Source organism: Dromaius novaehollandiae, chromosome 19, assembly GCF_036370855.1.
Source record: "Dromaius novaehollandiae isolate bDroNov1 chromosome 19, bDroNov1.hap1, whole genome shotgun sequence".
Classification (NCBI taxonomy): domain Eukaryota; kingdom Metazoa; phylum Chordata; class Aves; order Casuariiformes; family Dromaiidae; genus Dromaius; species Dromaius novaehollandiae.
Genome location: NC_088116.1, coordinates 5,202,564 through 5,226,588, shown reverse-complemented (window position 1 = coordinate 5,226,588; position 24,025 = coordinate 5,202,564). Strand labels below are relative to the sequence as shown.

The window sequence follows — 24,025 nt, the reverse complement described above, 5'->3', positions numbered from 1 at the left end:
GTCCTCAGAGCCCCAAGAACCGCAGTTTCATAATGCCTACTCACATTATTACTTTACAAGGCCAACACTCACAGTTCATATTTAATAGCAGGTTGTATATGACACATATTTGAAGGACAGCTCAGAGAATCCAGTTGGAGGGCAGGGTCTGGAGGCTCTGTTTCTCTGGCTGGGAATGGGCTCATCCTAGACTTATTGCCAGCAGGTTTTAACTACATTTGGTAAAACTGAGCTGAGCATGCTTGTCCTTGGCTACCCTTGCAGCCAAGTCATGTTCAGAATGAGTTCAGCTGCACCATTTAATGCCAAAATAAACCACTGGACCTTGGCAAAGACTTCTGTGCTTTGGAGAGCCATGAATCTCAGCATAATGCAAAATCCATAGTGTTCACAGGGCTTTATCACCTGTCTCACATGGACAGACCTTGTCCAGAACAACCCATTCATCTCAGTCTGAAATAAATTGTTTCTCTGTCCATGTCTGACTTGATAAACCAAAATTTCCATTGGATCAGCCTTGTAAAAAGTACTGCCATGATCACAAAAGCAGATCCTTTCCTAATAAATTGTATCCACTGCAAAAAAAGATAATTCTCTTTTCAAAGAAGTGCTACAAAGCAGCCAAGGGCTTCTGCTGGCACACGTATTAGAACTAGGAAAACAACATGTGTAAAAACCCTGATGTAAATCCATTGCTTTGGGGTAGAAAGTGCTTTTCCATGACAGTTTACCGTCATTAACATGATTATAACAGGCTCTACACCAGGGGAGCTATGCCCGTCCCAAAATAATAAATAAACCAAACCAGCATAGGCAAGTTCAGGATCCAGCTGGGGTGAGAAAGACGGAGCAGCGTGACATCTGGGGCTGTGTGTCAGGCGCTGTGCGTTCTCCTCCAAACTCTGCTGTTGCCTTTCGGTATGGTCTGAGGCAGATACCTGAGTTTGAGTCCCAGAAGTGTTTAGTTGCCTGTTAGCGCCGTAGTGAGAATCCCTCCTTTCTTGATGCCTGCAAAGGGCTTGGAGGATGTGAGCTGCAAAGGTGTCAGTCAGCTGGAGAGCAAGGGACAGCAAAAATCCCCAAATGCTGATCCGGTTATTTAAAAGGAACAAGGGGACCGTGGCTGTGTGTTCAGCACCTGATCTGCACAGGCATAGTGCTCCGTATCAAATTAAATATACCACAGACATATCTTTCTTTTAGCGTCCTGGTCATGCTGAAGTGTTCTGCTCCTGAGATGTCCACTTGGGGAAAAAAAGGCTTCATTCAATGCAGATCAGGAGTTCCCCCTCAAAGCAGTTTGATCCAAAGCCTGCGTAAGTCAATGGGAGTGTTTCCATATACGCCAAGTCCATAGACATCATATATGTGCTATTTTTTCCATGTGTTTTTGCTCTGCTTTAGTTTTGGATCCCCAGAAAGCTTCCTCTTCCACAGAATTTTGTTTCAAACTTAGAAAAAGAGCAGTGGCAGATTTCTATTGTTTCTGTTTGCTACAGGAGGGTTTTTTTGCTTGTTTGTTTGGTTTTTTTCCTTTCTATACTTATCTGATTGCATTTTGATGGTGAATGCTATATAAAGCATGTGCATGAAAGGTGTGATGAAAAGATAAGTAATTATTAAACTATTTTTATCTTCATATTTACCTCTGGTTTTAAGATCCACCAGTGCAGATAACTCCTTTCTCTGGTGGTTGTTTCAGATTTCTTTTTTTTTTTTTTTTTCCATTTTCCTTAGACCTAAACTTGACTCCGGGGTGCCATGAGTAACACTCAGCCTTTGGTAACCCACAGTATGAGCCGTTTTCTTACATCAGGAAATGTTACGCTGGGTGATAACTGTCCGTGAGCTAAGTGCTGTCATGATTTTGTGAAGTAATTCCTTTTTTTCAGGCAGCGTGCTGTTAGCGGGGATTTTTCTCGGTGAGGCAATACAGCGCAGCGGTGTCCCAACACGCTGTAGCAATACTCCGAGCCTCTGCCGTTGTCGGAAGAAGCGTGGTCCAAGACGTGCGGGGAAATTTTGTGCTCGCCGAGCGGCAAAGTGGCTTTCCGCGGGCCCCGGCGCGTCGCCCCCGAACCGGTTGCAATGTGACACCGGCGGCTTCTCGCTCCCGGGAAACGCCGTGACACCGACGGCGGCGGCTCGGGGCGGCGGGGCGCCACCGGGGCGGGGGGCGGCGGGGGCCGGGCCGGGCCGGGCCGGGCCGGGCGGTGCGGGGGTGCCGCCGGCCCGGTGCCCGCTGGCCTCGGCCAATCGGGGCCGCGCCGCGCACTCCCCGCCCCGCTCCGCTGCGCTCCGCTCCGCTCGCCCCATGTGCAGAAATAGCCGCGCCGCGGCCGGCAGCGGGTTTCCGCGGGGCGAGCGGCGGCGGCGCCGGGACGCGCGGAGCGGCGGAGCAGGGCGGAGCGGAGCGGAGCGCAGCATCCCCGGGCCGGCCCGCATGGCCCCGTGGCGGCCGGGCCCCGCGGCGGCCGATCGCTGAGCGCTCGGCGCAGCCCCCGCCGGCCGCGGATGCCCCCCGGGGGCCGGGCGGGGCGGGCAGCGCGGGGCCGCGGCCCGGGGCTCGCCGCGCCCCTCCGGCCCCCCACGCCCCGGCGGCCGGGGGGGAGGCGGCGGTGAGCCCGGACATGGGTGTTTCTCTCCGGGAAGCGCTGCCCCGTGGCCTGTTGGTACCTGTGGACAGGCGCCCTTTGGAAAGTACCTTTTTCTCATGAACGGCTCTAGCTCCTTGCCCTGGGCTCTCGCCATGGACACTATGAAAACCACCTACATCGTGCTGGAACTGATCATCGCTGTGCTGTCTATCGCTGGCAACGTCCTGGTGTGCTGGGCTGTGGCCATCAACAGTACCTTGAAGAACGCAACCAACTATTTCCTGGTGTCCCTGGCAGTGGCCGACATCGCCGTGGGTTTGTTGGCCATCCCTTTTGCCATCACCATCAGCATCGGCTTCCAGGTGGATTTTCACAGCTGCCTCTTCTTCGCCTGCTTCGTGCTGGTGCTGACCCAAAGCTCCATTTTCAGCTTGCTGGCGGTGGCCATCGACAGGTACCTGGCTATTAAGATCCCACTGAGGTAAGAGCCTGGAGTGCGTGCGAATTGCCCCGTTCCCTGACAGCCGAGACTGTGGCTTCCCTTGCTTTAGCACACGGGAACTCTAGTCCCCAGTGTTACCCTAAGAGGTTGCTTACAAATGTTGATAATGAAAATGTCAGAGATTTTGGAGTCACTTGCTGCAGGACTGGCATCAGGTTTTCAGTTGCTGGTCACTTACTTTGAAGTGTACTTGACAGCTCAGTTTCTTGAGGATATTTGTCCTGGGAGGATCAAGGACTTCCTGGGGGGCTAAGTGGTGAGCTAAGGATAATTCTAGCTAATCTATGTAGGTATTTATACAGCCCCCATTACTGTGGTATCTGGGCATCTCCCAGATAATTACGTACAAAAGCAACCACTTTTTCTTCCTACTTCCCGGCCTTTTAAAGAAGTAATTTTGCAGGCTGTTCCTTAAAAGTTCTTGTCTCTTAGTGAGCCATACTTTTAGAAAAGCTCAGAGACATCTTAAATGGATCTTTACATGACATTGTATATACTTCACATTTTCAACATGGTCTAGGGTCTTAAATAGGCTGTCTTTCAGTGCCTGGAGGAAATAAAGCGAACAGAATGAAGGTGCAGGACGATACATTTACAAATGCTGAAAGTGTGTTTCTGTGCTTGCATAGGTACCTTTTCCTTCTCAGTGCTTGCCATGAGTAAATGTGTACATTAGTAAACCTCACAAGGTGTCAGCTCTGTACATACACTGGGAAAGAGGGAGATGGAAGGAGAAAGGATTCGCACCTCAGTTTTCAAGAATTTACAGTTAAGACTTTCATACAAGCCCAGTATCAAAGACGTAAATTGGTTTCCTTCTCATTCATGAGACTTTGCAATATACTGGGCAAAATGTACTAAATATATTTTACAGGCACTTCAACAGTGAGTTGTTGTAGCAGCTTCCTTAAGCTGAAGTGCACCAGAACTCTGGATTTTGGGTTACAGTGACGCAAATCTGTTAGTCTTATTCATGTGTGTCTTGTCCCTCTCTAAAAATAGGTCATTGGAGCCCCACGGGGGAGCCCAGGACTGCTCAGGGGACTGGTCAGAAGTGGCATCTGTGGGAAAACAGGGCAGATTCGGGGTAGAGACCACAGGTGTAACTGTGTAAGCTGCAGCTTTGCTACATACTGCTTGTCTCTGGCACCTCCCTCACATGAGCATTGAATTCACCCTAAAATGACTTTAAGAAAAAACCCTTAGCCCTATTCTGGCACCTTGCATCAGAGAGCCCCCATACATTATGCAGATATTAATTACTCATCGGGCAGATGATAAGAAGTGGTAGTGGAAATACATGTATTACTGAGTGGCTGCATGTGTCATCGGCACACGGAGCATGGAAATTCCACGGTGCAGAGAGCAACCGAGAGCAGCTCTGCAGCCCTGCTCCTTCCAGGAGGCAGCCCGGAGCGGAGTTCAGGCCGTGCCAGCATCTCTGACACTGGCGGGTCACCTTCCAGCTACTGGGGCCGCGCTCAGCAACGCTAATTAGCTCCAGATAGCGCTCTGGTGACTCTGCCATCGGTTCGGGGCTTTCCTGGAATGGGGTCTAACAGCACAGCAGCAGCTATGAAGCAGTCTGAGCTTTTTAAGCTTCAGATTAATCACACCACCCATCACAAGGAAGACGTTCAAGCGTGGGCTGTTAATTATAACTCTCTTCCTTTGTACCATGAATGCGTTTTGCAGCGCTTGGCTGAGGAAGTTGAACTTTTGTGAGTTCAGTTTCTACTCTAGTGGAATCCCCAATGAGAGCAGCAGAGCAGATGTGCTGGGGGGATCATTTATATGTGCGCGGATGGGAAGTGGCTTTGACAACTGACAAATAAGAAAGTATTTCCTCCACTCTTTTTTTCACACTCCTGCTTTCCAGCAAATTTGCTAGACTTTTGGCCAGTTTATGCACCTGTGTGGGATAAAATCCCAGGGCATGTCTGCCTTGCTTCAGGGTGCTTTCGCAATGTCGGTTTTTCACCCCATCTTAGGCTAGATCTTTTATTCCAGTTGCACAGATGTGTCTGTTCCTGTGCCTGCTTCCTAGCTGGATACATCCAGCCCCTTCAGCTATAAAAGGAGATCCAGGAGTCCAGTCCTGCTCTGCTCTGAAGTGTGAGGTTTGGATTAAACTTTGTCTTGGCGTCGAGGCCTGTTTCAGTGCTCTCAGAGGGGAGCTAGTAAGTAAAAGCACTTTGAAAGGCTGGTGGGTTACTAGCTGCTGGGACGGTCGGGCAATGGACCCGTCATCGCTTCAGGAACAGGAGATTCAGGGACTGGTACTGAAAGACTTGTTATTTGTACACCCAACATCAAAAGAGGCTAGGGAAGGCAGCGGGAGGCTGTTATAACACTGTGCTGGCAAAACGCTTGTCCCCTGCACTAGAGTTTTCCAACCAAAGATTAGTTCGAGTTTTCTCACGATCAGCATTGTCCCCAGGTACCTGCAGGCTGCGTCCGGGGCAACGTGGGAGGAACTTGTCCAACGACCTGATCTGGGTAGATGCAGGCACTATCTCTGGAAGGAGATTTGAGCCACGGAGAGGGAAATTTGGTGATCTGTTTGCAGGAATGACGATTTTAAGAAAAAGTTTCTTTATCACTAAAACACTTGTTCCGGAGACCAGTGAAGAGACTGGTAATAGGCCACGAAGTACTCAGCCTTTAAGAAAATGGTCTATACCCAGCCCACAACCTGACCTAACAGTCACAATAACCAACGTATTGTCTCAAAGCGGCCAAGTGTCCCTGTCACACGTGTCCACCACCAGCTCTGGGTGGAAACCTGCATGGGAGGCTGAGAACGGCACGTGCCATAGGGACCCGGCTGTTCAGTGCGTGCCGGGGCTGGAGGCAGAGGGGCACTGCAGAAGCTTGCAGTAGAGCTTGGATAATAATGGATTTTTCAATTCTGTGGCTGACCGAAAAATCCCATGGGGAAGAGGAAGGTTGTTTCAGTCAAACTGAAACAGCAATGTTTGGAGGTTGCAGTGAAACAAACTGCTCCAGCTCAACCTGGCAGATTTTGTTTGTGTGTTGCTTAACCCTTCCAGTGTTGCTATGCTGCTTTTTGAAATGCAGGCGTCATATCTGGAAAGGAACTAACAAATTCTCACTTAGAAAATTAAAAAAAAGTCTTATAAAATGTAAAAATGACATTTGCGAATCCTCCCGCTTCTGGCTATAAATATTTTCTGGATTTGACCTGAAGTCATGCATACTTTATGTCCCTTGAAACTGTTTTTTGTTTGTTTTTGTCAATTTTAATATTCGTCAAGAACCATCCCCATCCCACCGCCCAGTCCCAGCTCGCGCTGCTGCTCTGAGCCCTTCCCCGCATCCTTTCGCTCCTGGCCCTCACACCAGGACGCAGCTGCTTCTCCTCAAAGCGTTGTGACCCTGCCTCGCTTTCGGCACTCCGCTTGGAGCCCGGCGCCGCAGCCCGCCTGCCACTTCTGCGTTGGTCCAGGTACACAGTGTCATCTCTGCTCTTGCTGCCAGCCCGATGCCCTCCTCTGAACGCGCGCTTCCCCGCGGGACCTCCTCCGCGTGCAGTGCCAAAGCCAGGCGATTCAGCGCCTCTCCGCAGCAGGAAATGCGTCCTGCCGAGTGTCTAGGGCGAGTGGTGCTAGGCTTTTGCTTGATGGCTTTCTCTAGAGGTGGATTTCACCACACAGCCCCGTAACAGTGAGCCAAAGAAGCTTTTTAGGTGTAATAGAATCTTCCCCTTTTATTTGCATTAACTGACATCCTTCGGTATGGCTAATAATTGTAGGTAAGGAGAGAAGCCTGGAATGAGTCTGTCAGGAATTAGGGAAGGGCAGAAGAGCATCTGTGCTTAGAGCACAGAGGAGAATGAAGCGCCCTGTCCAGCTTCGCGCTATGTCCTCCTGGAAATCTCTTGCAGGACCGTGACTGCTGTGTTTCCGCTGCCTACCTGGCCAACACCCCAGCTGAGGTGTGCAGAGAGAAATTAGCCCCAGCTCCCTGCAGGGCATGGTTTGAGCTGATCTGTTGCTTGTTGTTTCTTCCCGGATTTAGTTCTCTCCAGTCTTCAATTTTATCCCTAGCAGAAGTGCAGGACTGGTGTTCCCGGGTACCCTCGTGTCAGGACCTGGAGCAAGGTCTCTATGCAGGTGCCCCCTCCCTTTCTGCTTGCTGTCCTGCAACCAGGAGATCCACAGCTGAATCACGGTGATTTAATGGTGTTGCAGGGCACTGTTCTCTGCTTCTTGTGCTGCCAGTCTCCCAGATGAGCTGCTGCCTCTCTTATCTTTGACCTGATGAAGACGATCCTGCTCATCTCTGCTCCCCTCATGGGGGTGTTTCTCCAGGCGCTAGGTTGTTGTTGCTCTCCTCTGACCCTTTAGCTGCCCTGGTCCTTCTGGGTGGGCTGGTGGACGCTCTGTTCCTGCGGTCCCGCGCCGTGCCCCTGCTGCAGGAGGGGGTTCCCTGTTTGTTCCTCAGCAAAGAACTGTTCCTGAACCCCTCTCAAGTCACAGTTTGTTCCTCAGCAAAGCAAATCGCTGGGTATTTATGAAAGGAGGAAGGGCCGAAGCCACCACAGAGAGCAATTCCTCTTCAGAGCTTTGGTCTTCCTCTGCCATCTTTTACATTGCAGCTGGGCCTCAACGACAGGTGGAGAATTGCAACTGCTCTTCCTTCTTTCGCCCTTGCTTCATTTCCTTTCTGAAGGGAAATCCTTCCATGACGCTTCGTCTGAACTCGTGTGTTCTGCTGTTACTGTGTGGCTAACGCGTGGTGCCTGTCGCGGAGCCCACACGCAGCACAGGAGGCAACTTTCTCCAGAAGAGGCAGGCACGAAGTCCCCCGTGCGCCAACGGCTGTGGCCAGCCAAGCTTCCCTCCCACCAGCGCAGCAACCCGGCAAGCGCACGCGAGTCCTGCGGGCAGGAGGACTGCCGTGTTTGCTTCAGCAACGGAGCTGTCACGTCTTTAAGGACGTTTGTGGCAGCCGAGTTTGATTCAGGCAGAGTGCAGGAGGGTTTGGTGCTGGAGCAGGCGCAGCCCCGCTCGCCTGGCCATGGGCCGCGCAGAATTGCCCTTCCCTCGGGGCCCCTCGGCGGGCTGCCGCTGCAGCCCTCGCTGGGCACGATGCACGGTAACAAAAGCTGTAATAGTCACATGTGCCCTCACGGCGATCGACTGGAGGGGAAAAACAGCAGCTATTTTTCGTTCTGAGCAGCCTGATTTCTTAGAGATGCGTGTTGCAAACCTTCATGCTTTCCCCCGGCTCAGGAGCCCCTTTCCCTCGCTGGCTTTTCTGGCAGAGGGCAGCGTGTGCTGCCTGGTGCAGCTGTGCTGGTTGCCAGCAGCTGTCCAGACAAGAAGAGAAGCACCTTGTTGGGAAAGCAACGCGCTGAAATCCTTCCCTTGGGCACTAATTTGCTACCAGTTCTCAAAACCCGCAGGAAGCTGTCTCTGAGACCTTTGTCCCTGTGTCGAATCTGGAAGACGCGGGCCGGGAGGGCGCAGCGGTAGGCGCGGGCGGTAGCCGGAGTGGCGCACGGGCAGCGTGCCGGGTTCTGGTGCCGTTGCCAGGCTGATGCTTGAGGGCAGAGAGCTCTGGGCTGAGCCCGAACCCAAGCTTTGGGCTCGGTGGATTTTTTCAGTTTTGGTCAATTCTGTCTATAAAAAAAAGTAGGTTAATTTTGAAGTGAAAAAGGCAAGTTTTAAATCTAACAGACTTTTGCTTCAGAAGTAAGACCTTTTGACCTCTTTGCAAAAAAAAAAAAATCTTAAAACAAAATACCTTGACACTGCCTTGGTTCTTTCTCAGTTAGAAGTTTTTGCTTTGTTGATTAATAGGCTTGTTCTTGTTTTTTATTAGTCTGCTGTTTGTCCTGGTGAAGAGCACCATGGTGAGCACGGTGAGGAGTGGTTTAGGACCGTTCTGCCCTGGCCCTTGGCTCCCCGGGGCAGTCGCTGCGTGGAGGGGGTTGAGGCTGCTTTTCTTACACTATAGCCAGCTCGGCTCTGCAAGATGCCAGGAATTAGCTGCGCCAGCTGTGCCTGTGGATGTGTCGGTCCCCCCGTCACCCCATCTGCTCTCGCGCCTTTGCGAAGTCAGACGACAGGCTCGGGGAGTTTGTACATGCTGCAGAGCGGATTATCTTCCTAAGCCGGGACATGCGCCACAAATAACCTGCAAGTACTTCGGTGTGCGTCCTTGGCCCCGCAGCAGACCTCCGCTCCCGGCCGTGGGCAGCGAGGGCTGGAGAAGCGGTGCTGGGTGGGCAGGGGCTTGGCCCCGCGAAAGCAGCGGTTGCTGAGCCCCACAAATGACGGCAGCGCGAGCTGCTGGCCCGCTGGCCCCGGCTCGGCGAGGGACAGCGCGTGGGCCGCAGCGGGAGCGGCTGTGCAGGCAGAGCAGCGCGTGTCGGTGCGGCCTCCTCCACGCCTGCCTGCGGCGATCACACAGATCTGCAGCACAGCGCGCTCTGCACGGCCCAGCGCGGTGCACGGCCCTGCACGTGCGCTGCACGTCAGCACCGCGTCCCGGCACCCGCACCAGCCCGGCTGCAGCCCTTCCTCTCCCCGAGCCGCGGTGCTGCGCTCCCCGGGAGCACGGGGTGCGAGGGAGGTGTTGGCCGCTTCCTCCTGCCCCCACGCTGGGGCCGGCCGGGCTCTCTGGTTGTACTCGCCGGCACGCTGGGAGGGCGCAGCCGTGCCAGGACCGGGTGCGTGCAGGGTGGCCAGCTGGGTCGAGGCCCGCTGTGCGTGGGCAGCAGGCAAGGACGGGTTCCCCAAGCTGCCGGAGCACGCCGGGACGTGGGGCTGGGCTTGGTGCTGCCCACACAGGAGTTATCAGCCCTTTCCAACACTGGTCAGGGCTCTGCAGGGAAAGCAGCTGAGTAGGAACTTGCTGGGGCTGGTCAGTGAGGAGGCCAGCGGTTTGGGGCCTTTTGGAAGGGTTTCAGCACCCGTTTCATCACAGGAGGAGCGATCCAGCAGAGATCTCCCACCTCCCCACCTGCAGCTGGGCACACTGGGCGCAGTGAGCCAAGGGAGGATTGCTGCTGCTCTACGGGCTCACACGGGAGCAGCTCACTGTGAATCACAGGTCCTACCACGTTTTCCTGGTCTCCTTTAGCTCAGGCACCCGAGAGCTGCCCCCTTGTTGCCTTTCTGAGCTCTGGTGGCTGCTGGGAGGTTTGGAATGAAAGAAATTCTCCGCCCCAGGCACCACTGCAGCAGCTAACGTAGGTCTTCAAAGACCTGGAGGGAGGGTGGTGCCCAGGGAAGGGCTCGGAGCGCCGCGGGCTTGTCATGCTCTTAGCCCTGCCGTCTCCGCAGGGTGAGCCAGGCTTTATGCACAGGGACTAAGAAACGCCGTGTGGAGGATTAAAGAAGGGTGGGTATTGCCATACGCCTGCCTGCACGGAGGCATCTCAAGGCAGCTGCTTGTGTTTTGAAGTCTCCATGTGTTGGAGCGTAAGAGCCAGAGCACAGAGCTGTCACCTCCTTTCAGTGCATCGGGGCCGCATGCCGGAGCGCGGGGATGCCCGGAGGTGTGCGGGAAAGCCACGCACTGCCCTGTGCCCTGGTTACGCCTCATGGGTCTTGGTTCAGGTCTCAGGCACCTTCTTCCATCGCGCCCTGATTCTGCTGAAGGGCGTCAGGGTAGGCGCTAGCGTGGGCTCGCGGGGGCCGGCTTCTGCAGCCGGCAGCCAGGGAAGCAAGCGCAAGCATCGGCTGTGGCTTGCTGTGCCTGTGTGCTGGTGAGAAAACCGTTCACACCGCAGGTGCTCTCGGTGACGGTGTTCACATAGCGTACGGCCGTGCTCCCCTCCCCACTTCCTATGTCAAATCAATCTGAATTTCGGCGTGTCTTAATACCCCAGCCACCCAAAGACAGCAGTGCTGCAGGGTGCTTTGGGCTGCAGCTGTAGCCTCCTGCGTTTCTCCCTTCCACGTTTCCAGTCCTGCAAACCCCGATGCCCGTCACACTCCGAGTGGTCCCTTGAACAGCAGCTGCAACTCGTGTGTTAGCCCATGCAGGGAGGTGGGTGGGGGAGTTCACAGCCATCCTGGCTCTTTGCTTGGTTCACGTGCCCGGGGGGACCAGCGACCTTGCCGTTACTTCCTTGCTGATTTACGACAACCAGGAAATCGCATTTCGGTGCTCTGCCGCAGCCGTCTCGGTGAATCCACACTGCCGGGCTGCCTTGGGGCGCAGGCCTGGGCAGCCACAGGCTGATCTCCAGCACGTTCCTCGTCTTCCTCAAACTGGACGTGCAGCTGAGCACAGCAGCCTTTCCTCGGCTCTGGATCCGTGCCGCAGGGAAAGCGGCCACTCGCCTTTGCACCCGGGAGGAGCAGCGCGGCCGCCCGTGCGCGAGGCCGGTGCCGGGAGAGATAACGCCGGGCGCTGAGCCGGCCGCCGGAGCCAGGAGCTGTAGAGGGCAGCCTTCGCCTCCGAGCCGCTCTGCCTGCCCCCCTGCAACGCAGGAGCTCACGGGCGAGATAAGCACGTGGATCTCACTGGTTTTCTAGCTGTGCTTTAAGCCAGCAGGCACTGGATGGTCCACGCGCCCAGCCTGCCGTGGCTGGGTGGGATGTGGCCTGTACCCGGTGCGCTGGGGCATCCCGGCAGGAACGGGCCCGGCGCCCAGGAGCGGGGCACGCGCCTTGCCATGTGCCAGCAACGACAGCTCGTCCCAATGGGCAGCATCGGGGCTGAGCGTGAAGCGCAAGTGGGTTTTGTCCAGGGAAGAGAAATGTGGAGTTTTCCTAATGGGGCAGCAGTTAGCTTGGGCTGCAAACGGATTCGCCCTGACTGCAAAGACACCCTCCTTCCCCCTCTTTGGGGGCAGCACATGGCTGATAACCGCCTGAGGGCTCCTCGTTAGCTGGCGCTGGTTCGTCCTGGTGTGTGCGTTGCTGGTGGTGCCTCTTGCTCGTGTCAGGCTGCTTTGCTGTCTGCTCCCGGGCAGAACTGCATCCAAGAGAGCAAGCGGCTCGGCCGGGGGAAGTCCCGCTTCGTCCCGGGAGCGGTTGCTGCGCTTACGCACCGATGGGCCAAGTCAGCGAAAGGGCCACCCGCCGCGGCGTCTTCCCCGCGCTCTGGCCGGGAGCACTGCTGCCAGGGCGGTGGGGCAGGGCTCGGCGAGCCCCGGCCTCTGCCTGCACGCAGGGCTCGGTCAGCAACGTCCAGCTTTGTTTCCAGTCTAAGGCCAAACGAGAACATACAGGCAGAAAGCCTGGACGACAGCTAAAACCTTCCAGCCTTTAAATGCCTTTTAGTGCTCCTGAAAAATCTAAAAAAGAAGTATTGCAACCTGCGACCTCCCCGGTCACCTGCTTCGAGCAGGAATGGAAGCGCAGCGGCGGCGGGGGCCGAGCGGCCGGTGGTGCCTCCTCCCGGGAGGATGGGAGCCGAGGGCAGGCCGGAGTCTCCCGGCCTCGGGGCTCAAAGGTCAGAACAGCCCCAACATGAGCCGCCTTTTAACTGCAGCGCTTGATCAGCAGCCTCCCGCCCGGCTCCGCGCTGCGAAGGCCGGCTGTTCTCGGCTACATGTCATTTCCCAGGGTTGCACAACCGCGCCCGCCGCTGGGCCGTGCGGTGGTTGCCTGCGGGTGTGTGCTCTGGGCACGGCCGCGGCCAGCTGGGACGGGCTGTTGCCACGCAAGCGCTCGGCTCTTGACAGGTATTAACGTGATGGCAGGGAGCCAGCGTCTTCCCGCGTGGCGTTCGGGGCTGTCCCCATCCCCGGCTGGAGGCTGGGACGCGGCTGGGACCTGGGTTTCGAACGAGAGCAGCAAGCGGTGGGAGCGCTGCTCCGGGCGGCCGGGACCGCCTGGTGCCGAGGGAGGCCCCTGCCCCTCTGCGCAGCCCGCCTGGGCGCGGGGACAGCGCGTTTGCAGGCCGGCAGGGCGGGCGGGGGACGCTGCGGCTTTCCCACGTGCGCAACACGGACAGACGCAGCGAGGAAGTGATTTGTCGACAACTGGATATGGAGAAACCCAGATGTCCTCCTTCCTTAGCTGATATTGTAGCCTCTAAATCAGATTTATCGCTCTCACCGCCAACTCCTTCCTGGTTAAATAGCACAGCTTTTTTTGTTTTTTTCCCCTCCAAGGTGTAATTTATGATTCATTTAAAATGTCCTGCCAGGAGATCTCAGCCGATATGCGAGCTCCTTTCCATGGCTGTGCATGGAGCAAACAGCAGCAGCAATGGTACTCGTTTCATGCCATTACACAGCAAAAGAAAAAGGGCAAGACGCTAAGTACAGCTGCAAGTAGATGACAAGGATACAATGTTTGGCAGCCAAACTGCTCTCTCCCCTGGTGAATGGAAGTGTCTGTGCATTTTCCTTCACACTTAAAATAGAAGCAGATAAATTGTCGCTGCTTGTTTGTACCAGAGCACCTGCACAGTTTGCGTTCTGCGAGCTCTCCGTCTGCTCACCTCCCTGTCGGGCAGCCCGGGCCTAGGGCGAAGCGGGGAGCGACACGGGGAGAACAGCTAAGACCAGCAGCCCCCGGCGCCTGCTCTGCAGCTTCGTGCACCCGAAGCGCAGAGGACCCGAGCTGGCTGCAGCAGCCCTTGCGCTATCATGTTTGCGGCTCTGCACTGATCCCACCTAACATGACAGCAGCACGAGATACCTGCGAATTTAAGGACGGAAATAGTTCATCAGAAACCGCTTCTGTGCCAGGGAGTGGCAGCGGGGCGAGCTGGCACGGGCTTCCTGCGCAGAGCAGCGCAGCAGCTCCCCATCAGCGGGAGCGCGGTCACGGCTGCGGCACTGCTGCTGCCAGGCTGCAGCGTTGCTGATGCGGCCGTCCGAGCGTCCGTGCAGCGCCGCTGTGCCGGCAAAGGGGCTAGTGCAGAGTGACGTTGACCACCAAATGTGTGCGGGTTTAGAGGCTACGCCTTACCCGATCCAAAGCACCTCCCCACGCAATCCCGGAGGCTCTGAGGATGCGAGGACAAGGGTTGGGACCCTCCTGGTTCTGCCCAGTGAGGGCTGCAGAGCGCAGAGCCGTCCCTGTTCCGGGGCACCTGGCTCCACGGGCCTGGGGGGTGCTGACATCGGCAAGTGAGAGGTTTGCTGATGGAAAAGTTAGTGCTGGCACTTAAGCATTGGGTTACATACGCAAATCACAGGGGAAGCATTCAAGCAGCTGATGTCTCCGTGGGGCTTTCACAAACACGGCCTCATGGCCCTGCAGCCTTTGAGGGCTCTGCCTTTGTCACCTCCCCGCCCAGGGCTGCGCGTCTGAGCACTGCCCGGTGCAAGGGGCTGTGGCACAGCGGAGGCTCCTGCGGCACTGATGAGCCCATGGGGGTGAGTGCTCACGCGGGTCCTTAGCGCAGGGATTGCCCTTTTGTTCAGCAACACATCGCGGATGCTCAGTAAAACAAACAAGTTGCTACTGGCACTGCTGTTTGCTAACTTCAGGTTTATTTACTCAGGAACTTACCTGCCAGGGCCCAGGCAAGCAGCATGGTCAGGGCCACCATCGCACTCCTCCAAGCGCCGGGAGGGACGGTGGGTGGCATCACAGAAAGTCCCTCTTTGGGACTAACAGTTCCTCCAGGCTGTTGCTGCCTGTGCCCCACATGTAACAGTCCCAAATACTGACCTGCGCCTTGGCTGCTACTGTCTGGAGCTCAGCGGCGGCAGGGCCTCTGCCTGGGGGCTCTCAGGGGTCGCTGCGGGGCTCGCGGGGAGATGCCAGGTACGTGCAGGACATGACTCAGTTCCTGCCGCTCAGGAGCCAAACCCCTCCACCAGAGAGGCCGGGCTGTCTGCAGCCTGGCAGCGGGACTTGGGCTGGTCCAGCTGTGCTCAGCCGTGCCTGCCCGGGTGCCTCGGCGTGTGTCCAGCTCTATCAAACAGCAGTGGAAAAGCAATGAGACCTGTTTGGGGGGGGCGGGGGGGGGGAAATCCTACCACACAGCAGCAGAGTGCCTGGAGAACGCAGAGCCTTCCAGCACCCTGCGCTGGAGGGTAACACTGTCATTTCGGCAGTTGCCGCGAAGCTTTTCCAGGAAAAAAAAACATGGAACTTGCCAACACATCACCGTGGAGGGGCCACAGGCAACAAGGATGCTGATGGGTGAAGGAGACTGTCTCGAGCCCGTGGGGCTGGTGTTGGTGCTTCCACATGTCCGCAGCGGACAGCACTGGGTGGGAGCTGAGCTAATTGGCTAATTGATCATGATTACGCCAGTAAAGAGACGGCCTGGCTGTGTAAAAGGAGCTAATGCATCACCAGGTTATTTAATCCCAATAAATCATTTTAAAATATTCAGCTCTTATTTACATTAAAGAACCTCTTGATGTCTCTAGGCAGAAACACAGAGGAGATTCAATATTTGTTATACATTAATTGGGCAGACTTAGATGAGTAAATTTACTTTAATAGGTTCTTGCCTAATAATGTTATGCCTAAGAGGGTGAAGAGGGGTTTTACTGGAATGGTCAGAGCTGTGAAAAATCTGTCGGTTCCTCGCTGTCTGTTCATGTTTACAGTGCGTAGAGAAAGACTCGTCTCGGTTGCCTTGCAGGCCATGCCTGCTTTTGTTGGTGGTGATTTATTGCAGGCGGCTGCGGTACCGCATGGCTTGCTGCGTACCTGGTTGCTGTTTGGGGGTGTTCCTGCACTGTGGCTTGCCACCAAGCCTCTCAGTACCTTGATCTGTTAACAGCTGTGCACGTTTTTATTTTTAAGCATGTGCTTAGCTTCCACTGACTTCAGGCCAACACAGGCAGTGTCCCATCAAACAAGTTTATTAAGGGAATAGCAAGGCAATTAGTGAGAAATTTTAGCACACCAGCTTATCCTGTTTCCCTTTGGCCTCCTCTGGCCTGCCGCTCAGTGACCAGGCTTTTGCACAGATCCTTTCCCGCAGCCAGAGCAGCACTCAGCAGCCTGCAATCAGTCTGAACAGTTGCAGTGAGGAAATGTTTCACGACCACAGCGTTATCTGCAATCAAGCCACTGTACGGAGAGTTGTTGGGCAGAATCTGCAGCATGTCCATGCAATGTCACTGAGAAAATAAGGAGCAAATCTAAGGGATACATTGTTCCCTGTGAGTAACTAGCTCCACTTTAATTAACACCATCTCTTCCCTGGGCCCGAAAGGCCTGCAGCTGTCCCCATTGTTTGGCTCTGGCTCATGCAAACACAGAGCATAGCACGTTTTTCCATCCTTCCTTCTCACTGAGGGGCCCCTGCTTAAACTTGATTCTGGCTGCTTAAACTTGATTCTGGCTGCAGTTCTGTTGCCTGCACTAGGGAAGGGTGAGCAACACTAAAATAAACATGCCACCATTACAGCCACTAGAAAGTTAAGTAACTTCTTAATTGGTTTTGCAAACCTTCAAGCAGAGCCTTATCTTTGCAGAGAAGTTCAGGAAAACAGCAAATGGAAAAAGCTCTATTTGGGGCTGTATGTTTTCAGCAAGAGACAGCGCTGAATGATTGCAGTGACGCGGCGGACACTGGATGCAGCATGGTGCACTAAGCCATGTCTGCTTTTCATTATGTTACCTATAAGCAGCCTGTTTTGTTTCAGACAAACAAAACTACCAGCAAAAAAACCTTTTGATTCTCTCAGTCTGTTTCTGAATAATGTTTCCTTTTGCATTTTCCACTCTTATTACAATAGCTTTTGTGACATTCATGACAGAGGCAGCAAATGAGCAATTGAAGCGATCAACTCAGAGTGAATAGCATAAGCCAAGGAGCCTGATCCCAGATTGTGGTCTCTGATAGCTACATATTTTCCTCCCACTTGCAGATTTATGAAAGGTCAGAAGCAGCTCTTTCTACTCCCTACAGCACTGACTAAGATTGGCCAACGTTAGCAGAAGCTTCAGAGACTCAGACTTTGCCAATTAAGGGGTGGGATTTCTGGGACACTGCCCCAAATCAAATCTTAAGTACCCACAACCCCGAATCGGGTCAGGCTCCTGAAAACACGCACTTAATACAGGCTTGTGAAAACAATGGGCTTGGCCTCGCTGTTGCCCCATCTGCTAATAATTTCTCACCTTCTGAAGTGGTGAGAGGTTAGTAATAATGAGAGAAAAGTGCAGGGAAAAACCCTCAGTGGTTGAACTTACTCTTTCAACAGCCGCCCTGCAAAGTGTGTTCACAGTTCAGCAGTAGACGTGGCTGCTGCTGCTTCCTCCGGCTTTGCTCGCAGCCAGCCCGCCCAGGCCAGCCTGGCTGTGCCTGGACCAAGCGCGGCTCTGCAGCCCGTCTCCTGCTTCATTGTGCACGCCTGCGGCGTACCCTCCCGTCTCTGTAGCTTCGAGGAGGAGACGGATGGACACACACACGCACACACACACACACACACACACACACGCACACACACGTACTCACGCAGAGCGACTCCAGTGTGATTCACATGCACAGCTGCAGTTCTGTGGGAATAAAACCCTCCCCTGCCTCACGGGCCGGAAGAAATTCAGAACAAACGTTCTTAGGAAAGGAGGAGCAGGGTAGTGAAGCCAGAGTAAACAAGCGCTGAGAGAAGGGTGTGGGAAGGGGCGGGGGGATGTATGTCTCGCCAGTAGATGCTAACTTGCTATAGATAGGACAGTAATGGGTTTCTCACGTTGTCCATCTGGCAATCGCTGTGTTCTTCCTATCTCCAAAAAAGAGAGCCAACTAATGCTTTGAGATTGGGCTATGTTCTAATTGCATCCAACGCAGCTTGGCTTTTGCTGCTTTACTGTTTAGATTCCAGTTCCGTTGCTTCTCTGTGCATGTGGGGCCGGAGGGGCACCTTTGCTTTCTCAGCTATGCAGGCACCCAACCTCTGGTGCTGCGCAAGGTGCGGGGGCAACGCGTGGCTCTACAACACTCAGCACCGCAGCAGCTTGCCCTGGGCCACAGCTGAGCTTCTGAACAGCACCCACGCGAGCAGCAGGTGCCCAAGGAAGGCACACGCTTAAAATTCTGGATCTTGACACCCAGTTATCGTAGGTCAGTAGAGCACAAGCATCATTTGACAACAGCATCTAACTGAAGTGACGCAACGCTGTGTGGTTTAAACCCATGAAATGCTTCAGCAGCTGCAGGCCTCAGGTCGGCGTCCGTGTGAAGCTGCCTGCGTTAGCACTGTTAATGAGGGCTGCACGATGCGGGGAAGGTGACTGGAGGGAGAACAGCCCAGCGGTTCTAGCTCCCAGCGCCACGCTTGGACCCAGGCCTCTCTGAACAGCGACACAAACCCTAACTTGTAAATCTCCTAAGTAATCTATCATTAGCAGTTGCTTTCGGATGCTGGCATAGCGAAGTCTTTCAGGGTACTCGTTACCCAACCACAACAACCTCGCATGGGCTGCAGTCTGGCATGTGGAAGCCAGCAATTGCACTGTTTGGGAAGCTGGTAGGATCCAGTTTCCACACATGCGTATACTTCCCACGTTAATGTATGAGGTAGCACCGGGAGCAATATCACATTATTGGACTGCTGCAATCTCCAGCAAAAGCTGGCTTTGCTGCAGGCACGAGAACCGCCCAAGTTGAAGCAAGCTGGCTGCGGTATAAAGGCTGTAAGAACATGCGGTAATGCTGGCCAGGTCCTTAGCTGCCCGTTACAGCGTACAGCTGAGAGCCAGACTTGGCTCAGCTGTAATAGGTCAGCCCAAACGTCCATGCAGCCTGCCCTGGCATGCCCCGTAGGGATGCTTAGAGCAAGAGAGTAAGTTGGTGGTTACAGAATGAGTCTTAACTCTATACTTGCCCTCCTCGCAGTTGGTGGTTTAGGGACATGCAGTGATAAAGCCTTTTTAAGAATCTAAGTCTTTACTGAAGTCTCACAGGGCTGATGTTCATGGGCAAGGGGCAGTGCTTGGCACCTTGCAGGAATGGTAAGTGAACCACCTCCCCAGATCGCTTTGTGTAGGCACAGAGCAGACTTGAGACCCCCCCCACCAGTGATCACAGAGGTGAGGTTCCTGCACAGGGGTGTGTGTGTGGGGGGCTGTTGTGCTGTTGGCCAGAATGCTGATGGCTTTAATTGCCATGCAGGGAAGGCACGAGCGCTCATTTATTTAATGGCTCCATTGTGTTTTTTTTTTTCTTGATTCCGTAGGTATAATAGTCTAGTGACTGGGAAGCGGGCAAGAGGACTCATCGCTGTGCTGTGGGTCCTGTCCTTTGGAATTGGACTGACTCCGCTTATGGGTTGGAATAAAGCCATGAGTGGGTGTCCCAACTCCACCAACGAGACAGGGGCTGCCACTGGGAAGGAACACCATGGCTGCTTCATCTCATGCCTCTTTGAGAATGTGGTAACTATGAGCTACATGGTGTACTTCAACTTCTTCGGTTGTGTGCTGCTTCCACTCGTGATCATGCTTGGAATCTACATTAAGATATTCATGGTCGCCTGCAAACAGCTGCATCAGATCGAACTGATGGGCAACTCCAGGACCACACTACAGAAGGAGGTCCATGCAGCCAAGTCTCTGGCCATCATTGTAGGACTTTTTGCTTTCTGTTGGCTGCCCCTGCATATCTTGAACTGCATCACTCTCTTCCATGAGGACTTCTCCAGATCCAAGCCTGAGTGGGTGATGTATATGGCTATCATCCTCTCCCATGCCAACTCTGTCATCAATCCCATCATCTACGCCTACAGGATCAGGGACTTCCGCTACACATTCCGCAAGATCCTTTCCAAGATCCTCTGTAAGGCAGATGACTTCCCCAAGTGCTCCACTGACAACAACCAGCACCTGACTGTCTGCAATATTAACTCTCCAACAGCCTCTGTGACCGTATGACCTTGCATGCCCTGCCCCTAGGATTTTGCAGTTTGTCCCTGACACTACCCTTCCTCGTGCCTATGTGAACAGCTAACTCCTAGAGGAGCACTCGGAGATGACCACTGTGCAGTTATGCAGCTGTATTTTTTATTTTTTTTATTAACATAGTGCCTCCTAGAGGAATAACCTGACTGGGGAGACTGCGTGCAGCTCACCCTCTACTGTAACCCAGGTGGCATGAATGCTGGTGATCTTATCGTATTTCTTTTCCAGGTCAAACACTGACTATGGAAGACCCACCTGCTGGGGGTGTTTCCCCAATTGTGCTGCTCATGTCAAGTCCTAGGATCTTTATTTTTATTATGATTATTTTTTTAATCTTTTTGATTCACTTAGTAATAATTTTGTGTCTGTTTTTGGGTTGTTCTTTAAGTCCATATTTGACAGCACTTTGGTAATACCCTAATTATTCCATCAATTGTTTGATGCAGCTAGTATTCTCTGATGGGAAAAAGTCTTACTTAGACCACTTGCTGGTGTGAAACTGAATCTGTGTTTCCAGGCTCTGAGGGAACTGATTGTGTTAATGGGAAAACAAGATCATTAACTGGCCATGTATTTTTGGCCCCAGTACGGAAGCCCTACTTACTAAATGCTAAAATTTTAGAAAAGGGTTGACTGAAGTCACAAACAATAGCAGTCTTATTGTCTTTAAATCACTTTGTTCTACAGGATTTACTAAGTTCTTCAGACCAATGCTTCAGGTTTGATATCAAATCTGATTTCTGTTATCAAAATTCAAAAGGCAGAAGCATCCCAGTAGTCACAGATAGTCTGATCCAAAGTCTCTGAGGTTAACGGAAACACTCCCTTGGTGACATGATCTCCACAACTTGATAGACTTGCACTGTTTCCCAAAGGGCAGGTTTTCAGCTGTGATAACTTGCCTGATTCCTAAAACTTGGTCTTGCTGGGGTTGGGGTCTATCCCAGTAAGCCTCAGAAGTTATGAGTGCTCTTTTTCTAGTAGTGATGAGGTTTTATCCTGACCTACATCAGCAACAAAAGACACTGGAAGGGAGCTGTTTTGCTTGAGAAACTAGAATGCCTTGACCAGCGAGCTGATCTTGGCTGAGCTCTTTGGGGAGTAAATTCACAGCATAGATTTTTCTAGCCTCGACTCTGTGGCTAGCTGCAGAGTCCTGGCCTTTTAAAAGAACAAGCCCACTCAACAGCAGAGTGGTCTTAATTTGTACTGCAAGTTAGTAAGTCTCCACAGGCCACAGCTCAGTTTTTAATTACTGCACCTGATTTACTATGTAACTGTGGTATACAAAACTATACGAAGGTAGAAAGAACAGTGCAATATTTTCCAAAGTACTAGCTCCACTCTCCAAATTGTGTGAAGACGTGCACTGGTGTAAATGAACCAATGTTTCTGGTATGTCCTTTAGCAGGGCAGTTCATTCCACAACTGAGAGGAATGGGGTGAGGGAAGGGAGTCAGAAAAACATCAGGCTCCCTCCTTCACGCCCAAAAGCTGATTTTAGTACAGAGGCATGTCTGTGCTTGACTGATAAGACTAAGAGACGAAGCATACCATGTTACTGCTCCAGCCATAAAGTGGTTGTGGAAGGAAAAGCATCTTGTTAAAGGACAGATCAGAAACTAGATCAGAGCTGCTATGGTGTTGTAGCCTACTTACAAACCAGGAGTCTTACCTGATGGATCTTGAGTGGCAGAAAAGTGGTAGTATTTCTCTCTGTAGCACTCAGTGCCAAAAGGAGCATCACTATGATCGATGGGAAGCTGGAGTGCAAGGATGGGTATTTAATACGGTTTTCAGTGGTAACCCGTAACACTGGCTTTCCTAATCCATGCCAGCAGAGATAGGAAGCAGTCCTTTTAGAGTCAGGTTGCAGGGAAGGAAATTAAAACACATCCAGTTCCTGAAGGATAGGCCCAGTGGACAGACTGTGATGCCTGGAGCAATTTGTCTCTGATAAATTGTACTTGAACTATACAGATAACAGCTTTTTATTTTTTTAACTGCATTGCACTATGAGGGTGGTGCAACATAACACCTGCTTCCACAGTTTCACTTCTCTGGAATATATAGATGACAAATATCCTGTAAAGTCAACTGAAAGACAGCTCTGAAAATCTGATCTGAACAAGTTCTGCTACAGCAGCATCTGCTCTGCCAGCTGGTGTGATCTGCAAGGAGCAGCTGCAGGTGTGATTTAGGGCCCAGCACGCACACAGAGGCCAGTTCACTAGGAAGTGATGAACGTAACCGCCTTGTATATAGCAGCTCAACAGTTAGACAGAGCCAGACCCAAACCTTGGTGAATCACCAGGAAGCTCTGAATGGCATTGTAGATGCTTATGCTATGTCCAAATTTGGCCACAGCTGGTTTGGGTATCTCAGATACTGGCATTTCCAAAAAGAATCTAAATAGTTAAAGTTACTGTCCCAAGTGTTTCTCCTTTAACATCCCCATTCAGCTTTGCTGCATCTGCCTTGTTGATGGTCCAGCTAACAGATGTATCTACCTCCTGCCATTTGAGCAGGGTTTGGCTCTCTCCCTACTTCATTCCTTCCCTTCTGTATTATCTTTGGCTGTGTTCCTTCTGTTAATCATGGCTGGAAACAACCAGGGTTTCACCTGCAGGTCTGGCAGTGCTGCAAAGTGGTTGCAAGCCACATTTATCCTTACAATAAAAAATGTAATCCCTCCCCTCCTGTTGTCTGAAAATGAACCAAAATCCAGACAGCACAAAACAGACTGAAACACACAGTACTGCAATACAGAGCAAGAGCCGGTCCCAGAACAGTTGCCTGTACGTGACAGCTTGCACTGCAGATCAGCATCCACTACAGCTACCTTTCATATGCCTCTTATGAGCCAGAATTCCTGCAGACAGATGTGTTGTTTCCTTAGTATTAATATGCCCTTGGGCTATTAGCCATTATTAACTATGGCCCAGGTCACTGTGATATTTAGGCACGTAAGTGCCTTCATGGATCTGAGCCTAAGTCATTTGAAGGCAAAATAAAAATAGAACCGCCTCCAACACAAACACAAAAATAACCTCTGAAAGTTTCTATAAAAATGTGAAGTGAAAATGGCTGAGGAACTTTCTGTGGGGACTGCAGCTGTAAATGCTCAGCTATCACTCACTACTGCTCTGATGTAAATAGGATGGATGTGTTCTCTTGTAGCTCAGATTTTGTAATTGCAGTAACTGTTATTTCCATACAGAATGCTTAATTTACCACCTACACAACCTGGCTCAGCCTGTGCCCTGTCATTTCTTTCAGTGTTGTGTTCAAGCAGTGTATCATGCAAGCTCATGCTGTACCTGAGGAGGAGACCGATGCACAATGCCCTAGGCCTGCCTCGAAGCAGGGGCAGGTAGTCACGCAGCCTGCAGCGGAGCTGGCTTGTGCCGCACTGGCTGGTGAGTGAGAACTTGCCTGGCGTGCAGGGTAGGGGGAGCAGCAGTTTTCCCTTTCACCCGTCTGACATGGGCAGCAAGCCTTGCTCCAGCTCTACAAGGGCAGCTGTCACAGCTTACCAACACCATTTACCAGACAGAACCATAGCAGACTGCGTCCTGGCCCAAGAAGAGAGACGACTTCAACCCAGTTCAAACGTGGGGGAAAAGACAGTGATCCTAGAGGGGATTCTCACAGGGGAAAACAGTTCCATAACCCCTTGCCTTGCCTGCCAGCATGAAGTGGTTGGTTTGTCTGAATCGGGTCAATGTAAAACCAAAGCAACCAGGCTGATTACAGTAAGCACAACAGCAATGAGGCCTTCACAGAAAAGCAGAACTGTCATCAGTCTTGAGGGGCTGACGTATCCTTTCCCCTGGTACACATTTGCCAGTGATGAATCTTAAAGGGCTCTGAGCAGCTAGCTGCAAAAAGCCACTGCAGCTTCACTGTACCAACCTTCAAAGGCCAATTCCACAAAGCCATGCAGGTACTCGGGGTGCGGGGAATGGGGCTGCTGTCAGAGGAAGAGCAGAGTTAACAAGCTTTAATGAATCACTAAGAGAGCCGCTGGACTGTTCGTATCTCCATGTTACAAGCACCCAATACTACAGATTAGTTCAAACATCTTCAAAAATCCAAGAATAGCCTAAATAAAT

General features: G+C 52.7%; 1 protein-coding gene and 1 long non-coding RNA gene across 2 annotated transcripts; one reads left to right on the top strand and one right to left on the bottom strand.

Moving 5' to 3' along the window:
• The first annotated feature begins 2,608 nt into the window (after positions 1-2,608).
• Positions 2,609-23,061, top strand: ADORA2B (adenosine A2b receptor). Its single transcript, XM_026101381.2, has 2 exons — positions 2,609-3,078; positions 19,190-23,061. The coding sequence occupies exons 1-2, from the start codon at positions 2,714-2,716 to the stop codon at positions 19,881-19,883; spliced, it is 1,059 nt and encodes a 352-aa protein (XP_025957166.2). The 5' UTR covers positions 2,609-2,713; the 3' UTR covers positions 19,884-23,061.
• LOC112983938 (uncharacterized) lies at positions 15,850-18,995 on the bottom strand. The gene is made up of 2 exons (XR_003259371.2): positions 17,205-18,995; positions 15,850-16,126 (listed from the first exon to the last, which is right to left on the bottom strand). It is a non-coding gene; the product is annotated as an uncharacterized LOC112983938 (long non-coding RNA).
• Positions 23,062-24,025: the final 964 nt, after the last annotated feature.